Raw genomic sequence first — 20,394 nt, forward strand, 5'->3', positions numbered from 1 at the left:
TGCGGCTCCAGCCGGGGTTGTCCCCACAGGCTGGGACAGGGCTGGGAGAGACAGCCAGCCCTGGGATGGGCCCAGCTCCCCCGGAGCCCCAGGCAGAAGGAATTGTGCCCTTGCTCCCAATGAGCCAGACCCCATCTCCCAGCTCCAAGGAGGCTCAAACATTCCCACGAGGGAGCCAGGGCTGGGACAGGGACAGTGGATTGTGGCAAAGGTGGGAACAAAGCTGGGAACAAAGCTGGGAACAAAATTCCCCACGTTTCCCGTTGCACTGGGACACAAAAGCATCTTTTCCATGCTCAGGATTTTGGCTGTTTTTTTCCAGGGAATCCAGGAGGGAGAAGGGCAAAGATCCCGCTCCTCCCTCCCCTTAAAACCAGATTCCACTTCAGTCCTGAGCTCAAACCATGACTCCAAACAAACTCCCCCCATCCCTCTGCCCAGACTCCAGGCAGGCAAAACCCAGCCAGGAATGAGCTGTGCAGGCAGCAAATCCCAAAGCCTGCTCCTGCCCACAGCCCTGCCTCAGGTGACAGAGCCAGGGCAGGCTCTGGACCTGGCAGAAAGGCGATTCCTGCATCTTTTCCAGAGCTCCTGAGCACCCAGAGCAGCACAAAGAACTTGGCTGAGACTGGACATGCAGCTAAAAGGGAAACTTTATTAAACGACTTGTGAGAGACATAAAAACTGTAAAAATCCAACCCAAACCCCAGTGCCAGGACTGAACATCAACACAAAAACTGGGAGCAGGTCCTTGGAGTTAGCTTCCTAAAAACTCTTCCTCCTGCAGTAACAACAACTTCCCTGGTATGTTGAAGACCCATTTTGGCAGGAACAAGGAGTTTTTGTAATGGGGTATCAACTGAACCATCACTGCAGGAGACCCTAGATATCACTAAACAGCCCTAAATAGGGAGTGGTAAACAGAGACACCCAAAAATAGGGAGTTTATCTCCCAATTCAGTAGGACACATGGCATTTGAAGCAGTTTTAGATCCCTCAAGCTTTGGGCTTCATTTAAAGAGAGGGAAAGGGTGTAGGAGGTTCTTGAGGAGTTATTTTGCTACCAGGAGCCTGGAATAAATGTCAGAGCTGCCTTTGGTCAGAAAAAGCTTCAGTCACAGGAGAATGTTGAACCCCAACCCTGAGCCCATTTCCAAAGAAAATAAGGGGAGACCCAAGCCTGTTTTCTTCCTGGTATATTTTAAAAACCCAACCCAGGGTGAGCCCTCGGCAGGGGCTGAGGAGCCTGAGGGATTAGCGCCTTCCAAATCCTGTTAAGAGGGAGAAAATCTTCAGGTCTTTTACAGAAGCAGAGCAGAAATGTGGGATTTGCCTTTCCAAGGGTGAAATCCAGCCCGGAGCAGAGGGTACCAAGCACAAGGTAACAGCAGGGATACCCCACCTGCATCCCGGGATAAATTTCACCCCCCAGGCTTGGTCCTGCTCCCAGAGGAATGGTTGAAATCCAAGAGTGCAGGATCAAGCCCCGGCAGGACAGGGGCAGGGCCTCAGCACTGCAGGCATTTTGCAGCCAATTCATCCTGCAAAAGGCTCCAAGACTTTTCTTTCCATGGTTTCCCTCAGGTTCTGGGAATGCCGAGCTCCATTCTTGGAGTTACTTCCTGACGCTTCTCCGGCTGGAGGAGGTGGTGGTGATGGTGTAGGACTTGGTGGAGCCTCCAGAGGAGAACCCGAGTGCTCCACTGCCCATTCCTGATCCCAGGCTGAGGCCTCCTCCGATCCCTGCTCCCAGGAATCCGCTGGAGCTGGAATATCCACCCCCGCCGCTGGAGCTGACCACAGCTGGGAAATGTGAGCAAAGGGAATGTGAGCACCTGGAAACTGCACCCAGCTGGGCACCCTCAGGAAAGGCTCCCATGGGATCATGGAATGGTTTGGGTGGGAAGAACATTAAAGCCCATCCAGTGCCACCCCTGCCATGGGCAGGGACACCTCCCACTGTCCCAGGGTGCTCCAACCCTGTCCAACCCAGCCTTGGGCACTGCCAGGGATGGGGTATCTTCTTGGAAAGCCATTCCAGGGGCTCCCCATCCTCACAGGGAAGAGTTTCTTCCTGATATCCCATTTAAGCCTCCCCTTTTTCAGTTTAAAGTCCTTCCTTCTTGTCATGTCACTCCATCACCCAACCTGGCTCAGGATCCCCTGAGCTTGGAGCACTCATGGAGAGCCCCTAGAAAATCCATGGAGAATCCCATTTCACAAACACATTCAGCTCATCTCCTGGTGCCCCAAAGCTGTGGGAATGTGGTTCCCCAATTCCCAGCAGGAATTAAGTGGCTGAAAATCAGAGCCACTGCTTTGGAGCATTCCCGAGTAAGCAGCTCCTGCCCAAGGTCTGGGCCAGGTGAGGATCCAACAGTTCCCAAGCTGAAAAATGCCCTCTGCCATCACCTGTGCACTAATTCCCAACCCTAGGGAATGGGTTTTCCATTATTGCTTTTCTATCCATACAAAAATGGGAGGAAAGGAAGATAAATGCTGCCCCAATTCCAATTTCATCAGGGTGAGTTGAAGCTGAACTTGGGATGGAGCCCCAGCACCACCCCCAGTCCGAGGGTGCTCCCACTGAGGAGGGGCTCAACTGGGTGAACTGGGACACTCTGAGCCCCCTTCCATGGGTTTAGAATGAGGTGGAACCACTACAAACAACAAAATCCACTCACAGATGTTGACGTTGCCAACTCCATCCCCAGCCAACCTGGAAAGATAAAGGCAAGGGGAGGGATTAAACTCAGTTTTCCTTGGTCCTGGGGGTCGAGGAGGAGGAAGAGGCAGGGAGTTACTACTCCAACTGTACCCGATCCAGGGAGGATCCCTGCGCCCTCCTGGGCTTTGTTCCAGCCCTGCATTTACCAGCTTTGTTATCACCACTGTGGGGGAGGACAAAGCACAGAGGTTCTGTCCTAATTCCACAGGGATTTTCTCTTGGAAATGTTCTGCCACAGCATCAAACATGATGGAAACCAAATTTTTCCTTCTTCACTTATTTTGCCCAGTCTTTTTTTTTTCTCTTCAAAATCTGCCAGTTTGGCTCTTCTGCCAAAGAATTTCCAGGACCAGAACTCAGTTTTTCAAAAGTTTCCTTGTGTGCATTTCCTTGTGGAAATCAGAACTGGGCTCTCACAGTGTCCCCAGGCAAAGGGAGCAAAGGGCTGGATCCCTCCCAGAGGGAATACGGGGAATCTTTGCTCACCATCCCCCCAGCTGTCCTCACCTGCTCTCCTCGCCCTCCAGCAGCTTCCTGTAGGTCGCGATCTCGATGTCCAGGGCCAGCTTGACGTTCATGAGCTCCTGGTACTCCCGGAGCTGCCGGGCCATGTCAGCCTTGGCTTTCTGCAGAGCGGCCTCCAGCTCCTCCAGCTTGGCCCTGGCATCCTTGAGGGCCAGTTCCCCGCGCTCCTCGGCCTCAGCCACGGCCGCCTCCAGCTTTGCTCGCTGCAGGGACAGAGCAGCCACATCAGGGGGCTCCTGATCCCTGGGGGAGGATCCTGGACTCCAAACCTCTGGCTCTGCTGCCCAGACCCGCTTTGTGGACATGGAGCTCACCTGGATCCCTGGGTCTTCATCCCTACCTGGTTTCTTGGGCATTAGATGGAGATGGAAACTCATCTCCTTCCAAGGTCTCCCAGAAGGAAGACCAAGTTTCTCTCCATTGGCTAGACTCTTTTCAAGTGATCCTCAGCTTCCCAGTCCTTTGGGATTCAGGAAATCCCACAGATCCTTTGGGGTTCAGGAAAGCTCAGGTCTTCTCTGCTAATTTCCCCAGAGTTTTTCCAGAGATGGGCAGGCTTTGGCTGAGATTGGGCGGGTGTGGACTAGAGAACACCTGGAGCTACCAAACACCCACAGCCACCCCAAGACCAGCCCCAGCTGTGCCCCCACAGCTCCCAAACCTCCGTGTTTGGCACAAAGGCCTCCCAAGAGGCTTTGTGCTCCCATCCATTGTCCAAGGGAGCCCCACCTGGACAGCTCCTAGCCAGTGCCAGAGCCTCCCTGCCCTGAAACCAAATAATCCGGGATGAATCACCAGCTTTATCTGAAGCTTTGGGAGCTCCAGGCCAGACCTAAGCCACGACCCTGATAAAGCGATAAAACCCCAGTGAAAGCAAACAGAGCTCCCCAAATCTCTGTGTGTGTGCCCAAACATGGTGTTCTCTACTGAGAAAGGGAGTGGACAATGATCCCAGGAACAAGAGGGCACAACCGCTGTGTGGGGGCCCCTCTGTGTCCCAGGGGTGATTTCCACTCATCCTCTTCCAAATCCACCTTCCTGGCAGGATCGCCCTGCTCCCAGTGCTCCCCCTTCCTCAGCAGAACTAAAATCCTTTGGGATGAGCAGTGCAGCCACCCCAGAATGGATCTGAGAGACCATGGAATTGTGAAGGTTGGAAAAGATCTGTGAAATCACCAAGTTCAAGGGGTTGTGTGACACCCAGACCCCTGAAACATCCCTAACATCGCAGAATGTCCAGAGTTGGAAGGGATCCACAAGCACCATCATGGCTCAGCACATGACAACCCTACAAATCCCACTAACCCTGAAATTCAACACTTGAGAGTGCTGTCCAAAGGTTGCTGGAGCCCTGGAAGCCTTGGGGCTGTGACCATTCCCTGGGGAGCCTGCTCAGTGCCAGACATCCTCTGGGGGAAGAAGCTTTTCCCAGTATCCACACCGACCCTCCCCAGCCGCTCCCTCAGATGCTGTCCCAGGCCCCCAGAGGGATCAGTGCCAGATCCCAGCTCCAAGACCAGAGAAGGACAGGAGAGGGGCAACTCCTCACCTGGGCCTTGGCATTCTCGATCTCCCCCTGGATCCTCTGGATGACCCTGTTGATCTCCGTGATCTCGTTCTTGGTGTTCCTCAGGTCATCCCCGTGCTTCCCAGCTGTCACCTGCAGCGCCTCATACTGGGACAGAGCAGCGGGACACAGAGTGATGGGGTGAGGATGGCAGGGAATGAGCAGGACAGAGCCCCCCCACTCATGGTACAGGGGATACAGGTGACAGAGCTGGGGATCATGGAAGGGTTTGGCTTGGAAGGGACATTAAAGCCCATTCAGCATCACCCCTGCCATGGGCAGGGACACCTTCCACTGTGCCAGGGTACTCCAAGCCCCATCCAACCTGGCCTTGGACACTTCCAGGGATGGGGCAGCAACAGCTTCCCTGGGAAATCCATTCCAGGGCCTCCCCACCCTCACAGGGAGGAATTCCTTCCCAGTATCCCATCTATCCCTGCCCTTTTGCACAGGGAAGCCATTCCCTGTGTCTCATCACTTCAGGCCTTCTCCAGCTCTCTTGAAGCCCCTTTAGGCACTGGCAGGGGCTCCAAGGTGTCGCTGGATCCTTCTCCCCTCCCAAAGCTCACCTTGCTCTGGTACCAGGACTCGGCCTCGGCGCGGCTGCGGTTGGCGATCTCCTCGTACTGTGCCTTGACCTCGGCGATGATGCTGTCCAGGTCCAGGTTCCGGCTGTTGTCCATGGACAGCACCACGGAGGTGTCGGAGATCTGGGCCTGCAGCTCGTTCAGCTCCTGCAGGAAAACCAGGCCCATTAATCAGTGAGGTTTCAGGAACCCCCTTTTAGAAGCTCATTAAAGGGAGAATGCAAGGAGAAAAGGGAAAGGGAGGCAGACAAGAATTCCATCAAAATAATTATTAATTAGGAGGGAACCAACCTTGCAAAGCACAGAGCAACAGCAAACAGCAGAGCTGGAGCTCTTTATCCCTACTTTGGCAGCAGGGCTGCTTATCCCACTGTTATCCCATTCCTCAGACAACAACCCAGCTAGTACAGAACCTGGAGGGGCCAAATTCCAGCACCTCTCTCAAGGATGTGTGTCCAGCTCAGGTAATCCCTGATCTTGCAAACAATGGGGAGGAGGAAGGAGCCTGGAACAAGCAGCTTTCCTTCATTCCTGTCACACAGCACCACCTCCCCCAGCCACTCATTTTCTTTGTTTTCATGCAAACAGCATTCCAAATACAACCTCTGTCCCCTTATATCTGCAATCCATCCATCCCATATCCCACACAGAGAGAAATCCATGTGACAATCCACAGAATTCAGAGGAATCACTTCACTTGCAGGCATAGTTTTGTCTTATGGAAGGAAAGACTCCATGAATCCATCACCTTCCCCATGTTCATTTTCCCAGCCAGCATTCCCTGTTGTCCCCCTCTGAAGGAGCAGAAGGGTCCTCACCGCCTCATGGAAAGCCCTCAGGAAGTTGATCTCATCCGTCAGAGCATCCACCTTGGCCTCCAGCTCCACTTTGTTCATGTAGGCAGCATCCACATCCTGGAAAAATGAGGAATAAGCCATTGAGATTGTGGAGCTTTGATGTCTGAGCCCACCCAGCCTCTGGTGGCTTCCAAATGAGAGTTCCCCAAAGCAGCTCCAGGTGTCCCAGTGGTACCCCAGGGCCTACAAAAATCTCCCAGGGCACTGACCACTGCTGGACTGCAGATCCTGAGCGTCCTGGGGATCCCTTGGATCCCTGTTTGCAAGTTCAGTGTCAGGTTGGGCATGGAGACCTCAGGAAAGATCCCAAAGAAGGATCTGGCATCATCTCCAATACCCCTGGGACCTCTTCCCTGCATGTGTGGAAACCTCAAGGCTTCCCTTGAGCAGCCTTTGGATGGAATTCTGCCCCTCAGAGCTTCATCAGAGCTGGAGTAGACTGTGAGTAGGGCAAAGAGTAAACTGTGAGTAGGGGCAAACAGGGGGAAGGGCTGCACACACTGATGATCGATCCCAGGGAAGAGCCACGGCTGCCCCATCCCTGGAAGTGTCCAAAGCTGGATGGGGCTTGGAGCACCCTGGGCCCATGGAAGGTGTCCCTGCCCACGGCAGGGGTGGGAATGGGATGGATTTTAAGGTCCCTTGCCACCCAAGCCATCTGAGGATTCCCTGACCCACAATGATATTCACCTTCTTGAGCACCACAAACTCATTTTCAGCTGCCGTGCGCTTGTTGATCTCATCTTCGTATCTGCCAAAAAAAAGGGATTTCTGTGAAGTTAGAGTCTGGATAACAGGAAAAACATCCCAGTCAAAGGTTATCCCAGATTTCTTCTCTATGCCTCCATTTCCTGGGAGCCAGCCCAGCCATTCCCCAGGGCTGGTGCACCAGTGGTGCCACAGGTCTGCCCTGGATGAGCTGCTCCACACCACCACCACCACCACCACCACCACCTGAGAAGCATCCCACTCTGCTCTCCCACCATCCTTAAAATTCCCTGTGCTTCAGAAGATTCCTACTCCTCCTTTGGGGTGCGTCCAGTCTGTGCCCTCACTTTTTCACCAACCCTTCAGGGAGCAAATTCAAAGCAGGAGAGGCACAAACAGATCCCACAAACTCCTCTGGGCTGATCCCAGCACCTGCTGGAGCTGCTTCCACTCTGCACTTCCCTCCTCCAGACTGTTGGCAACATTTTGCAGGTGTTTAACACATGGCACTGTCCTGGGAAGAGCCAAAGGTAATTAATTACCCTCATTCTCCTCCAAAGCCTCACCAAATTCCAGTCTTGGTGACTCCCATTCTTTAGGTGTTCACCCTCAGATGAGGGGCTCATCTGAAAGTCTCCGGGGGTTCACCTGAACGTCTCCAGCAGATAAAAATTCCTCTCCATTGATTTTACAAGACCTCGACTGATTTGCAAACCTGGATCTTGGAGCCCACCTGGACCTGTCTGTGCACTCCCGACCGGCCCAAACATCCACCCCAGTCTGCTCTGGGGATCTGGGAATCCAGAAAGCCATCCAAGGAACAGAGCAGGAAGCACTTTGGCTGTTTGGGAATTGTTGCCAGGTTAAGGCTCTTTATTTTCATAGGCCCTGCATGGCCAGAGCTGGAATTTGCCTTCCAAAGCAGGAGCTGCTTCACCTGCCCAGCCTCCCTGCCCCTCCCTCCCGCTCCCACCTGGAATTGTGCCCATCCACACCAGGACTAATGGACATTGCCCCTCTGGAGGTCAGTGAGCCGCCAGTGCTATTCCAGAGGAATAAATCCCAGGAAGTGACGCAGAGGCGCCACCTCTGCACACAAGGGATCAGCAGAGAGAGGTAAAAACACTGAATTCTTCCAGAATGGATCATCAAATTCCTCATTTTCTTGGGGGCAGCTCCACCAAGCTGGTCAATGAGCTGGTAAAGCATGGAATCTTGGAATGATTTGGGTTTGTAGAGACCATAAAGCTCATCCCATTCCCACTCCTGCCATGGGCAGGGACACCTTCTGCCATCCCAGGCTCCTCCAAGCCCTGTCCAGCCTGGCCTTGGGCATTGCCAGGGATCCAGGGGCAGCCACAGCTGCTCTGGGAAATCCAATCCAGGGTTTCCCCACCCTCACAGGGAAGAATTTCTTCCTAAATTGTCCAATAGTGTCCCAATGCACCTCTGAAAGCCCAGAACACTCACTCCTTAGAACTGAGCCCCGTGAGTAGCATGATCCCAGCTGGCTCCACACCCTCACCCCCTGCAATTCCTGAGTTAGGGGCTGGAGCCTTTCCTCCCCTAAATATCATCTGGGAATTCCTGTAGAAACCAAACCTATGGAAAAGAGGCCACAGGCACCCCCAGAGCACATCATGGTTTAGGTTTTCCATCAATAATTGAGATTTTCTCCATATAAACGGGGAGCAGCAGGTTCTGCATTCTAGTTACTGCATCCTCACTCCCTCAGCTCCTAATTCCTGCTTTGCTTCTGCTAGCACACAGAGGGTTTGGCTTTCCATGGATCTGTAGGCTACAGGAATAAATCCATGAGTCCATGGACTGAATCCATGGGAATGTAACTAAACTTTGGGGTTTAATCCCTCTGGCTGCAAACCAGCTCCTTGCAGAGATTCCAAGGCCGATTGTGAATAATCAGGCAGGGCTGGGGGCAGCATCATTCCCAAGCAGCTCTCTGGGAATCTCTAGGTATTGACCCTCCCTAAACACACCCTGGGAATTATCAGCTGTGTTTGTTTGCAGTTCCTGCCTGATCCAGTTTGCCAGCTCTGTCCTATTCTTCCCTTCCCTTCTCAGAGGTATTTCCTGGCTGGGTTGGGCTGTCCCGGGCTGGGACAAAGGCCACCTTTCTTCTGTGGCTCCTCCCAGGTGACACTGAAATCACTGAAGAATTGCAGGGCAGCTGCTCCATTCCCTGCCCAGGAAATCAGCCAGGAGCTCCTGTGGAGCTGTTGGGGCTCTGGCCACCCCAAAGAACCACTTCTGACCCCGAGGAGGCCCCAGAGCACCACCTCCAACCCCAGGGAGGCCCCAGAATGTCACCTTCAACCCTGAGGAGGCCCCAAGATTCCACTTCCAAGCCTGAGCAGGCCCCAAAGCAAAGCCAAGAGGATGGAGGCACAGGCTCATGGAGGAACAAGGTGTCGGAAACAATGAGCAGAAGAATCCAGACAGTTTCCCTGCACTAAACGCCTCATTCCAGGCCAGAAAACATCTCCCTCCCTGGCAGGAGAACTGGGGACATCCATGCCCAGACACTGGCCCAGCTGGCAGCTCCACCACCCCATTAGGGGAACACTGATACTGTCACCACTGATTTAGGGGGACACTGATACTTTACTTGGTCTTGAAGTCCTCCACCAGGTCCTGCATGTTCTTGAGCTCTCCCTCAAGGCGCCCCTTGTCTGCCAGGAGCCCGTCCAGCTGCCGACGCAGGTTGCTGATGTAGGTCTCGAACATGGGAGCGATGTTGCTTCGTGTCGTCTTCTGCTCCTGGAGGAGGCTCCACTTGGTCTCCAGCATCTTGTTCTGCTGCTCCAGGAACCGCACCTGAGAGGGAGAGCAGGGGTCATTTGGGATGGTGGGAGAGAGGGGAGCATAGGCTCCAGGGGATGGAAGGACTGGGCTGCAGATGGAAATCCTAGCCCAGGAATTTGGGTGCTCACGGGAAGCACCAGAGGAGGGTCATGGAGCCCATGCTAAAGAGGTTGGCTGCTCTCGGACCTGGTTTGCGACTTTGAGGCTTTGGAAGAACTAAAGAAAAGCAGATTCTGCTAGGCTGACACTTGACATCAAACCTGCCCCAGACATCAAACCCTTCAATTGCTCCAACTCCAGGGCTGGATTCTTCACATTTCGGGGATGCCAGAGTGGGATTTACACAAGGTTAATTAGTGCAAGAGAGCCAAGTTGTGAAGGGCAGTGTAAACACCCAGGGCACGCTGTGGTTCCATCTCCTGGGACAGACTCTGGTTTTAGCTGCTGTCTTGGGAAAACTCCCTCCAGGACCCTCTCCCTTCCCAGATCTGGTGCTGGGGTGGGGGTGCAAAGCCTGCCCCCCCATTTGGGCAATCCTAGGTAAATCAAGGCTGCAAAGGCAACCTGAGCAAGGCGACCTGTTCTGTTGGCAATGCCATCGGGGCTTTAATACATCAAATGATAAGGATTATATGCCATCAAGGCTTTAATACAACAAATAATAAGAATTATTTGATTGCAGTGGGCAAATCCCACCACATTCTCCAGGACTGATCCTCACCCGGTTCGTGACTAAACCGATTTTGGGCCCTAGCTACTGCTCAGCACCCCCAGAGCTCCGAGCCCGTCCAAGCCCTCACCTTGTCAATGAAGGAGGCAAATTTGTTGTTCAGGGTCTTGATCTGCTCCTTCTCCTCCTTGCGGACCCTCTGGATGCTGGGGTCGATCTCCAGGTTGAGGGGCGTCAGGAGGCTCTGGTTGACGGTGACCTCCTGGATGCCGCCGGGGCTGAGGCTGCCGCCGAAGCCGTATCCCGAGCGGGCGCTGAAGGAGCCGCCCCCGGCCAGGCTGGCTCTCTTGCCGGCCGAGCCCAGGCTGTAGAGGCTGGCGCTGCCGAAGCCGCCGGCGCGGCCGAGCCCGGAGCTGCGGCCGGAGGAGACGGAGCTGACCCGCAGCTGGCTGAGCGCCGGCCCGGCGGCCGAGCGGGAGCTGAAGGTGACGGAGCGGGACATGCTGCTGGAGCTGGGACCGGCTGCGCTGCGGCTCGGCAGTGAGAGCGCTGCCGCCGCCTCCCCTTTTATCCGTTAGAAAAGCTGGGCTTGGCCCAAGGGCACCGCGGGGATCGTTTTACTGCTCGGGGCTGGGTGTGCCTGGCTGCATTCCCACCCTCCAGCGGAGGAGGGAAGGGCCGCAGGGAAGGGACGGGACGCACCCGGCGCGTCCCCGCCACCCGAGCGCCGAGCCGCGATCCTGCGGGCTCCGCGCCCCGGCGGCTGCCACGACGAGCGGGCACAGGGGACGCACATGGATTGGGAAGTGCTGCGGCGGGCTCTCCCCTGGCCACGGCCCAAAGCTGATAAAGGGGCCCCGGCGCCACGTCCTGGCTGTTCAGTATAAACCAGGGCACTGTCCGAGCCCTGCCAGCAGTACCCAGAGCCTGCCCGCCCAGGGGGATGCATTTGCCCTTCCCTCTCCTGCTAATCCCTCAAATAAATCCTCAAAACCGAAGTGGGTTAGGAGGGTTGCACCCACCCGACATTTAGTCCACATTCAAAAGGAAACACGATTAAAATCCTGCCTCAGCATTCTGGGCCCTTGCTTGAATTTTGGAGTTCTATGAAGAAAAAGCAGAGAAAAAATTGGGTTTCAGGGTTTTCACCATTTCCAAATAGTCCCAGAGGGCCTCAGCCCTTCACTATCAGGTCGTAAATTCCCAGGAGATTACAAAGTCTGGCCTGAAAGTGTCACCCTTCAGCTTTTCCGTCCCCAGGACAGGGAGATAAGGCCGGCTGCAAACTCAGCCTGCTCAAAATCCACCCGTCCTGCTCTGGGGGGAGAGGAGAAGCCTGCTGGCTACAGGGAAATTCTCTTTTTAAAGAGTGAAAAGGGGGAATTCGATCCAGGAAGAGAGATGGGGCAGGATTCCTGCAAGATTCCTGCCAGCCGTGCACCTGGCTTGGCTCCCACCATCACAGGTTGGACTCTATGATCTCAGAGGTCTTTTCCAGCCTAATTATTGATCCTGGGATTATAAAAATAATCAGTTGAGTGCAGACAAAGTGGAGTGTTACAGACATGCCCTGCACCTCTCCTGGGGCTGGAGGACAGGACAGGGACCTCTCCATCCATCCACAGCTGGAAGCAGGGCAGTGTCCAGCCTCACACAGCCAGGCGGCTCCTGAACAGCGCTGGGATGTCCCGAGAAAGCAGGGCTGGAAGCTGAGTGTGGGACTGACACTCAGGCAACAATTCCCACCCAGCTCTGGCTGTTCGCAGGCTGGATTCCAGCCTGGATCACCACACAGGAGCTTTTACACAACATGAGAGGCACAGGAGGAGCAATCCAGGCAGGTGAATCCCAACCTTTTGCCACAAAGGCAAAGCTGCTCCCAGTACCCTCCAGGAATCCCAGTTTGGCACTGGGGAGCTGGACTTCACCCTGGATTTGGGTCAGGGGGAGCCCATCTTCAACCCAAGTCCAACCCTCCTTCCCTTCACCACGAGCAATCCAGGTGGGATCAGGCAGCTGATCCCTGCTTGCGGTTCCCAGTTTTGCTCCCTTCCCCCCCTGCCAGGTGGATATTCCCTGTCTGAGCCCAGGCTGAAGCCACGTGGCCACCAGAGGTGTCCCATGGTTTGTTGTGTTATTGTTCCATGGCAACCCGGGGTTGCTCCACAACTGCTCCGACCGGTAAATTCCTCCTAGCCCTAGTGAGTGACCCCAGGGATTGGGGTTTGGTGACACCGGGCTCACTTTTGACTTTTTGGGGAAGTGATTTCCCTGCCTGCCATGCTGGGAGTCATATCACCCCTGGCTCTGCACACCTAGGACTGGCTCCAGCGCTTCCAGAGCAGCCAAACTCCAACAAATGATCAATCCCTTCATGAATCCTTGGGAAAACAAGCCAGGCTTGCAATTCCAGCTGGAAAGTGCAAAAAAAAAAAACGATTTAACAAACTCAAATATTGCACTGGAAGAGGAAAACCTTTACAGGTGAGTGAAATTATGCATTGGGAATGTGTTCTTGTGGGGTTTCCACACCTCCTGTGTTATCTCAGGGGATCCGTCCTGCTGCCTGCCTGGATTTCCATGTTTGGATTGAAAGCTTTTGGGAGCAGGAGTGTCCATAGGTTCTGCTTGCACAGGCCCTGCTGCTGGTGTCTGATCCAAAGGGCCCTGAATCCCACAACTATTGTTCCAACACCTCCCAATGCCTGCGTGGGCTCACGGCTGGGAATGGATATGGGATACTGGGACAATCTCTGGCCTCAGGGAGGCAGGAGGCTCTGGGGGATGGCGACATCCCAGATGGGGCACTTGGGGCTGTCAGAATTCCAGAATCCCAGGATCATTGAGGTTGGAAATGCCCTCCCAGATCATGGAATCCAAGCTATGACCAGTCCCCACCAGAGCCCCGAGTGCCATATTCTTTGGGTACATTGTGGGATGGGGACTCCATCACTAGAGTGTCTGACCATCCTTTCCATGGAAAAATTCCTCAGTACATCTCAAGGAATTCTCCTGACATCCAAAGGCACTGCCAAGCTTTTATTCCTGCTAAACCCACCCAAAATCAATGGGAACACAACAGCACCTTTCCCAAGATGCCGAATATTTCCCCACACTGCAAACCCAGATTTCCTTCCAGGATCAAAGTTGATCAAAGTTAATCAAAGTTAATCAAAGTTTCCAGCTCATCATAATTCCTGTGAGTAGAAACTGGTCAAAGGGAACTTATTCTCCTGCATCCCAAGCGCAGGTGTTGGATGTCACCAGGCAAGAGTTGGCCTCGATGATCCTCAGGATCCAGCTCAGGACATTCCACAACTGGAGGATTATCGGGATGAGGTTTATCAGGTTTATCAGGATTTTATGGATTCCAGGCCCATTTCCTGTGTCACCAGGCCATAAAGCCAATGGAATGACGCAGCTCCAGCCCAGAGCTCGGCGACAGGGAGTGCCCTTCCCAGCCTGGCAACAGCTGCTGATCCGCAGGGATCATCTGTTCCAAAGGCTGCTGCCTCCTTCCCGGCAGCACGTGGGACCCTGTGTCCCATTGGATGTCCTTTAAATGGTGCCTGGTTTAGTTTTCTGTCCCTGCCACTGCAGCAATTCCTGTGAGCCTGATGGGATTCCCCCATTGACGGGAATCATATCACAGAATCACAGAATCACAGACTCACAGAATCACAGAATAATGAGGTTGGAAGAGACCTCTAAGATCATAAGTCCAACCTATGCCCTGACACCTCAACTAGATGATAGCACTGAATGCCATGTCCAGTCTTTTTTTAAACACATCCAGAGATGGTGATTCCACCACCTCCCTGGGAAGACAATTCCAGTACTTTATTATTCTTTCAGTGATTTTTTTTTTCCTAATATCCAACCTGTACCTTCCCTGATGTAGCTTGAGACTGTGTCCTCTTGTTCTGCTAGTGCTGCTTGGTGAAAGAGACCAACCCCCACCTGTCTACAACCTCCCTTCAGGAAATTGTAGAGAGCGATAAGGTCACCCCTGAGCCTCCTCTTCTCCAGGCTGAACAACCCCAGTTCCTTCAAACATTCCTCACAGGACTTGTGTTCCAAGCCCCTCAGCAGCCTCGTCGCCTCCTCTGGACGTGCTCAAGCATCTCAACGTCCTTCCCAAACTGAGGGCCCAGAGCTGGACACGGCACTCGAGGTGTGCCCTCACCAGCACCGAGTACAGGGGAAGAATGACCTCCCTGCTCCTGCTGGCCACGCCATTCCTGATCCAGGCCAGGAGCCATTGGCCTTCCTGGCCACCAAGGCACACGGCTGGCTCATGTTCAACCAGCTGTCCACCAGCACCCCCAGGTCCCTTTCTACCTGAACACTGGCCAGCCACACTGTCCCCAGCTTGTAACATTGTAGGGGATTTTTGTGGCCAAAATGTAGAACTCGGCACTTAGACTTATTAAACTTCATGCTGGACTCTGCCCATCCATCCAACCGATCTAAGTCTCCCTGCAGAGCCCTCCTTCCGTCCAATAGATCAACACACACTCCCAGCTTAGTGTTTTCTGCAGATTTACTAATGAAGGACTCGATGCCCTCATCCATGTCGTCTATAAAAATATTAAATAGAACTGGTCCCAGCACAGAGCCTGAGGGACACCACTGGTGCCTGTCCCCAGCTGGCTGCAGCACGCTCTGGGCTGGCCATGCAGCTGGTTCTGAGCCCAGCACAGAGTGCTCCTGTCCCAGCCGTGGGCTGCAGCTTTTCCAGGAGTGTGCTGTGGGAGGCAGTGCCAAAGGCCTTGCTGGAGTCCAAATAGACACATCCACAGCCTGTCCCGCAACCATCATGGAATGGTTTGGGTTGGAAGGGACCTTGGGGTTTATGCAATGGAATCCCCTGGCCTGGACAGGGACACCTTCCACCATCCCAGTCACACACTCCGAGCTTTATCCCACACAACCTGAACGGGCCAAACTCCTCACGTTCCATGAAGTGGCTTTTTCGAGGCCCTGAATTCCCTGCCATGGCCTCTCCCTGCTCCAGAGCCTTTGGCAGAGGCCAGTGGATTGTTCAGGCTGCAACTTCACGTGGGTTTACACATGGAAACCTCATTTTCCTCTCCACTTTTCCAGCCCTGCACTGGGACAGGAATCAGGGCTCTGCCAGAGGCGGCCAGGTCCAGGCTCACCCAAACAGGTCCAAGGCTTCCAGGAATTCCTCATGCAGGCATTTCTCATCCAGGAAACTCTCATCCAGGCATTTCTCTTGCTGCAACACAGCAAAACCCAAATATGAATTATCACAGGGACAAGTAGGAACAGAATAATGGGATCATGGAATCATCAAATGGTTCGGGTGGGAAGGGACCTTAAAGCTCATCCAGTGACGCCTCTGCCATGGGCAGGGACACCTCCCACTTTCCCAGGCTGCTCCAAGCCCTGTCCAACCTGGCCTTGGACATCTCCAGGGATGGGACAGCCACAGCTTCTATGGGAAATCCACTCCAAGGCCTCTCCACTCTCACAGGGAGGAAATTTTCCTAAATCATGCATCATTCTCCATGAGCCCCAAGGTCCCCGGGGCACCTAGGGCATTGTCTCAGCTTGCCCAGGGTGACAGATCCAGCTGTGTTCCCAAAGCTTCCCACAAGCTCCTAATTCCCTCCAGGAGCTGCATTTCACCTCTCCTATGGCTCTGCCCACCCTGCTGAGGCTGGGCTCGGCTCTTGGCCACTCCTGGAAGCTGCTGGCCATGAAATCCGTCTCTGGGAAATGGCTCTTGGAGCTCAGAGTTGTCCACACTTCTCCTGTTTGCTGCAACCCAAAAGGGCTATCAGCCAAAATCCTAAATGTTTGGATACAGCACAAAACCAATCACCAGCACCACAAGGAACTGGGACCAAGGACAGGACTCAGGGAACAGCTGGAGCTGTGCCAGGGAGGGCCAGGATGGATATTGGAAAAAGGTTCCTCACCCAGAGGCTGCTGGGGCACTGCCCAGGCTCCCCAGGGAATGGTCACGGCCCCAAGGCTGGCAGAGCTCCAGGAGCACTTGGACAGCGTGGTCAGGATTGGGATTTTAGGATTGGAGGGATTTGGGGGTGTCCTGTGCAGGTTCAGGAGTTGGAATCTATAATCTTCATGAGCCCCTTCTATCTCAGGTTTTCCATGATTCTATGTACAAGTTGGACCCCCCCAAGGAGTTCCTCCTGCTGGAATTTCTCCTTCCAGCCCCTCCCAGGTGCTCAGTGCAGCGATGGGGCTGCCTTTCCGCCATGCATGGAGACCCACATTCCTCCTGCCCTCTTTGCAGAGGAGCTTTTCCACCCCCACTGCTCTGCCCACTGCCAGGAGCTCCTGGACACACCAGAAATCCAGCCCAGACCAGGATCCTTCCCAGGGATCCTTCCCGGGGACATGGAACGTGGTCTGACACATGGGGAAGGTATCCCAGTTGTGGGAATCCTTAAAATCAGAGGGTTTGGGGAAAGATGCAAAAGGCAGGATTCAGAAGCAGCAGATCTGTGATCAGAGCTGAGCAGTAGCCATAAGATTTGTCAGCAGAAAAATTATACAAGAAGTAGAAAGTAAAGACAAATAGAACAATGGTCAGTGTGTTAATGCTTGGCTAGAATAACTCCCTAAGTTGCAGAAAAGTATATCTAGTGAGATATTAGGAAGTTTTAAGCTTAATAATGGAGCTCTGTGCATTGTATCTTAAGGCTTACAAGCAGGTATTGTATTTGAAATAAGCAAGCATTGTTTTAACCAAAGGCACGTGTGCTTATAGTGGTTGGATAGAACTACTGTCAATATGCTTTTGCTTTGTGTGATTGGTCAAAACGCTTTTAAAATAAGTTGTAACGTTAAGTTCTTTGTCTGCTACCCGGGGTGTGAGCTGCTGGCATCTTCCCATTGTCATAACCGTGTAATGAGACTGATGCTGGAAAATAAACAGCTCGGGACGCGTTCCTCAGCAGTCCCGTCCCGTTGGTGATTTGTGCACAGCCCCTGGCCAGTGATACCAGTATTGCAGCCATGCACCTTCCCCCTCTCCAGCTCACTGGACAAGAACCTGTTTTTTTCCCCTTTAAAGATGTTCCCCTTTAAATCTGTTCTTTTCCCCTTTTAAAGCTGTTTTCTTCCCCTTTCCCCCAAATTACAAGACCTTGTGATTACAAGAAAACCTGAAGGTATATGTATAAATATAGTTATAATTATGGATAATCATCATCACCTGCATAATTTTGACATGAAAGTCAAGAGTCCATCCCACAGCCAAAACCTTAAGGAAAAACAAACAAAGAAATTAAAACTTCAATTCTCAGCACTGGGTGAAACTGCCAGCACTAGGAATGCTGGGCTCAGTTTTTCTGGAAAAGACACATGTCAGGAGAAGATGGCAAACTCCTGTTCTCTCCTCACAAAATTCCATCTGACTTTGGTCTGCTCATGTTCCAAGGGGTTGATCTGGTGGAAACTGCAAATCCTCCCAGGGACAGAGCAGATTCCAGACACCCTGAGCTACAAACACAGAATCCCAGAATCCCTGAGGTGGGAAAAGCCCTTCCAGACAATCGAGTCCCAGCTGTGCCCAATCCCCACCTTGTCACCAGCCCGGAGCACTGAGTGCCACATCCAGTCCTTCCTTGGACACCTCCAGGGATGGGCACATCAAACCTCCCCGTCCAATGGCCAACCACTCTTCCCATGGGAAAATCCCTCCTGATGTCCAACCTGAGCCTCCCCTGGCCCAGCCTGAGGCCGTTCCCTCTCCTCCTCTCTGTCCCTGCTCCCTGGGAGCAGAGCTGGACACTGCCCCGGCTGTCCCCTCCTGTCAGGAGCTGTGCAGAGCCACAAGGTCCCCGAGCCTCCTCTTCTCCAGGCTGAGTGCCCCCGATCCCCTGGGAGTTCTCCAGACCCTTCCCTGCTGCTCCAGCCCCTTCCCTGCCCTGTTCCCATCTCTGAGTTCACCCCAGCCCCTCAGGGTCTTTCCTGAAGTGACACAATCCAGGCTGATCTGCCCCAAAACACAGAATCATTAGGAAATTCTCCTTTCTCCATCCATATTTCTCCAGGTAACCTTCCCAAGGTGAGGATGCTCCTGGACCATCCCTGATGGTCCCATGTCCCCACCACTCCCTGGCTTGTCTTGTCCAGGATCCCACGTGGCCTCAGCAGCTCCTCCCATGTCCCTGCCCCTGTTGGCTCCAAGCTCAGGTGGCCTTTCCGGAGCAGATGGAAACTGCGAGGTCACCCCGAGGGAACATCAGTTTATGGGAGCTGGAATAAACCAGGATGGCAGAGCTCAGGATTATTGCAGGTGTCTGGGGCCTGAGTCCTGCCCAGGTCAGAGGGAACGGTGCAAGAAGCAGAGCAAGGAGGGAGATGATCCAGCAGAGTCCTCCCAAAAGCGCTCTTATCAAAGCCCTCCTCCCTCTCCTTGCGCAGAGTCAATGACGCAAAGTCACTTTCCATCAGTGGATCCCATTTCGGAATCCAGGAAGGATCCTGGAAGGATCTCACTGCCCCCAGAACGTTCAGTTCCCATCAGCAGCCATCCCAATTCTGTTTGTGCAGCCCTTGGCAAAGGGAATGATGGGCAAGGACTTGGGGCTCAACATCTCCCACAGAATCCAGTGCCATCCTCGCCCCAGGGAGGACACGGGATGGAGCTGCTCCTCGCCCTCTGCCACCAGGAGGGAATTCCAGGATCTTTGGCAAAATCAAACAGATTTGTTTGAACAAACAGGGTTTGTTCACCCCAAATGTTTTCTATGTATTTCTTGTATTTCTATGCGTTTCTTAAATACCTCAGAAATGTAAGAGATTTGGCTGGTCACAAGGGGAGATTGAAAGGCATTCCCAAAACAGCTCCAAGCTGAGAACCCAGAGCCCATTTTGGGGCAGGAGAAGGAGCAGGAGAGAAGAGGGGCTGGGGGAAGGAGCAACGCCTCCAGCCCGTGAGTCACTGGCTGCTCTGGAGGAATGGGAGCAGAGCAAACAAAGAACGTTTTACAAGGATTTTACAGCTGCTGTAACCCCTGAGTTATCCCTGCCTCCGAGGGGCCAGCCCGGCTCACAGGGGGTTCTCCTCCTACAGAACTAGGGAGAACCGAGCTCCCAAATCTGGGATTTCAGCCTTCCCATCTGTCACCCCAGTCAGGGATTTTATCCTGGCATTTTTATCTCAGTAGCAGGACCTGCTCCAGGGCCAGACTGAACCCAAAGATGACAGTCGGAAGCTTCCAGAAGGAAGGTGCCATTCGCTCCTTTGCTCTGGTCTTCTCCGGGGTGGAGACCTGGAACCAGGAAGGAGAGTGGGAGCAAAGGGCAGGATTGCAGCCTTGGAGCTGCTGCAGCCCAGCCCTGGTGCTGATGGAGCAGAGGGTGGGGCCCGTCTGTCTGTCTGTCTGTCTCGGCCCCTCCTAATCAATGCACTCAGCGCTGTCAACAATAATTATAATTGTAATGATAATTGCCTTGGACCCGCCCACACTGCCGAGGACATCAATGCCACCCTAGGAGGGGAGGGATGAGCAGGTCCAGCATTCCATGGAGCAGGGGCCACACCTGGAACCCTCCTCCAGCCCCAGCTCCCAACAGCCTCACACCCACACCCACCTGTGTCCCAAAGCCAGCTCCAGCCTCGAGCTCCACCTGTGGCACTTCCCACCTCCCACGGGAGCAGAAGGAGACAGGGAGAAACAGTGAAAAAGAAGAGTTCTCCATGATGCCCCATCCCTGGCAGTGCCCGAGGCCAGGCTGGATGGGGCTTGGAGCAGCCTGGGACAGTGGGAGGTGTCCCTGCCATGGCACGGGTGGGACTGGAGGGGCTTTAACCTTCTTCCTACTGAACCACTCCATAATTCCATGCTGAGAATGTTTCTTCCTGCATTCCATGGGCTCCAGAGCTCCTCAGTGCAGGGAAGAGCTTCTGTCACCCAAAAACCGGG

At 53.8% G+C, this 20,394-nt stretch overlaps 1 protein-coding gene across 1 annotated transcript; it reads right to left on the reverse strand.

The window, feature by feature from the left end:
* Positions 1-635: 635 nt before the first annotated feature.
* Positions 636-11,287, reverse strand: LOC110477831 (keratin, type II cytoskeletal cochleal). The gene is made up of 9 exons (XM_021543940.2): positions 10,596-11,287; positions 9,599-9,807; positions 6,955-7,015; positions 6,226-6,321; positions 5,390-5,554; positions 4,803-4,928; positions 3,236-3,456; positions 2,685-2,719; positions 636-1,803 (listed from the first exon to the last, which is right to left on the reverse strand). The coding sequence occupies exons 1-9, from the start codon at positions 10,965-10,967 to the stop codon at positions 1,616-1,618; spliced, it is 1,473 nt and encodes a 490-aa protein (XP_021399615.1). The 5' UTR covers positions 10,968-11,287; the 3' UTR covers positions 636-1,615.
* Between the last annotated feature and the right edge of the window lie 9,107 nt (positions 11,288-20,394).

Source organism: Lonchura striata, chromosome 27 (genome assembly GCF_046129695.1).
Source record: "Lonchura striata isolate bLonStr1 chromosome 27, bLonStr1.mat, whole genome shotgun sequence".
Taxonomy (NCBI): Eukaryota; Metazoa; Chordata; class Aves; order Passeriformes; family Estrildidae; genus Lonchura; species Lonchura striata.

Coding starts and splice junctions, on each gene's coding strand:
- LOC110477831 (XM_021543940.2), bottom strand. CDS start 10,967: ATGTCCCGCTCCGTCACCTTCAGCTCCCGCTCGGCCGCCGGGCCGGCG. Junction 9,808..10,595: donor TTGCCTCCTTCATTGACAAG/GTGAGGGCTTGG, acceptor TCTCCCTCTCAG/GTGCGGTTCCTGGAGCAGCA. Junction 3,457..4,802: donor TCGAGAATGCCAAGGCCCAG/GTGAGGAGTTGC, acceptor CTGTCCCTGCAG/CGAGCAAAGCTGGAGGCGGC.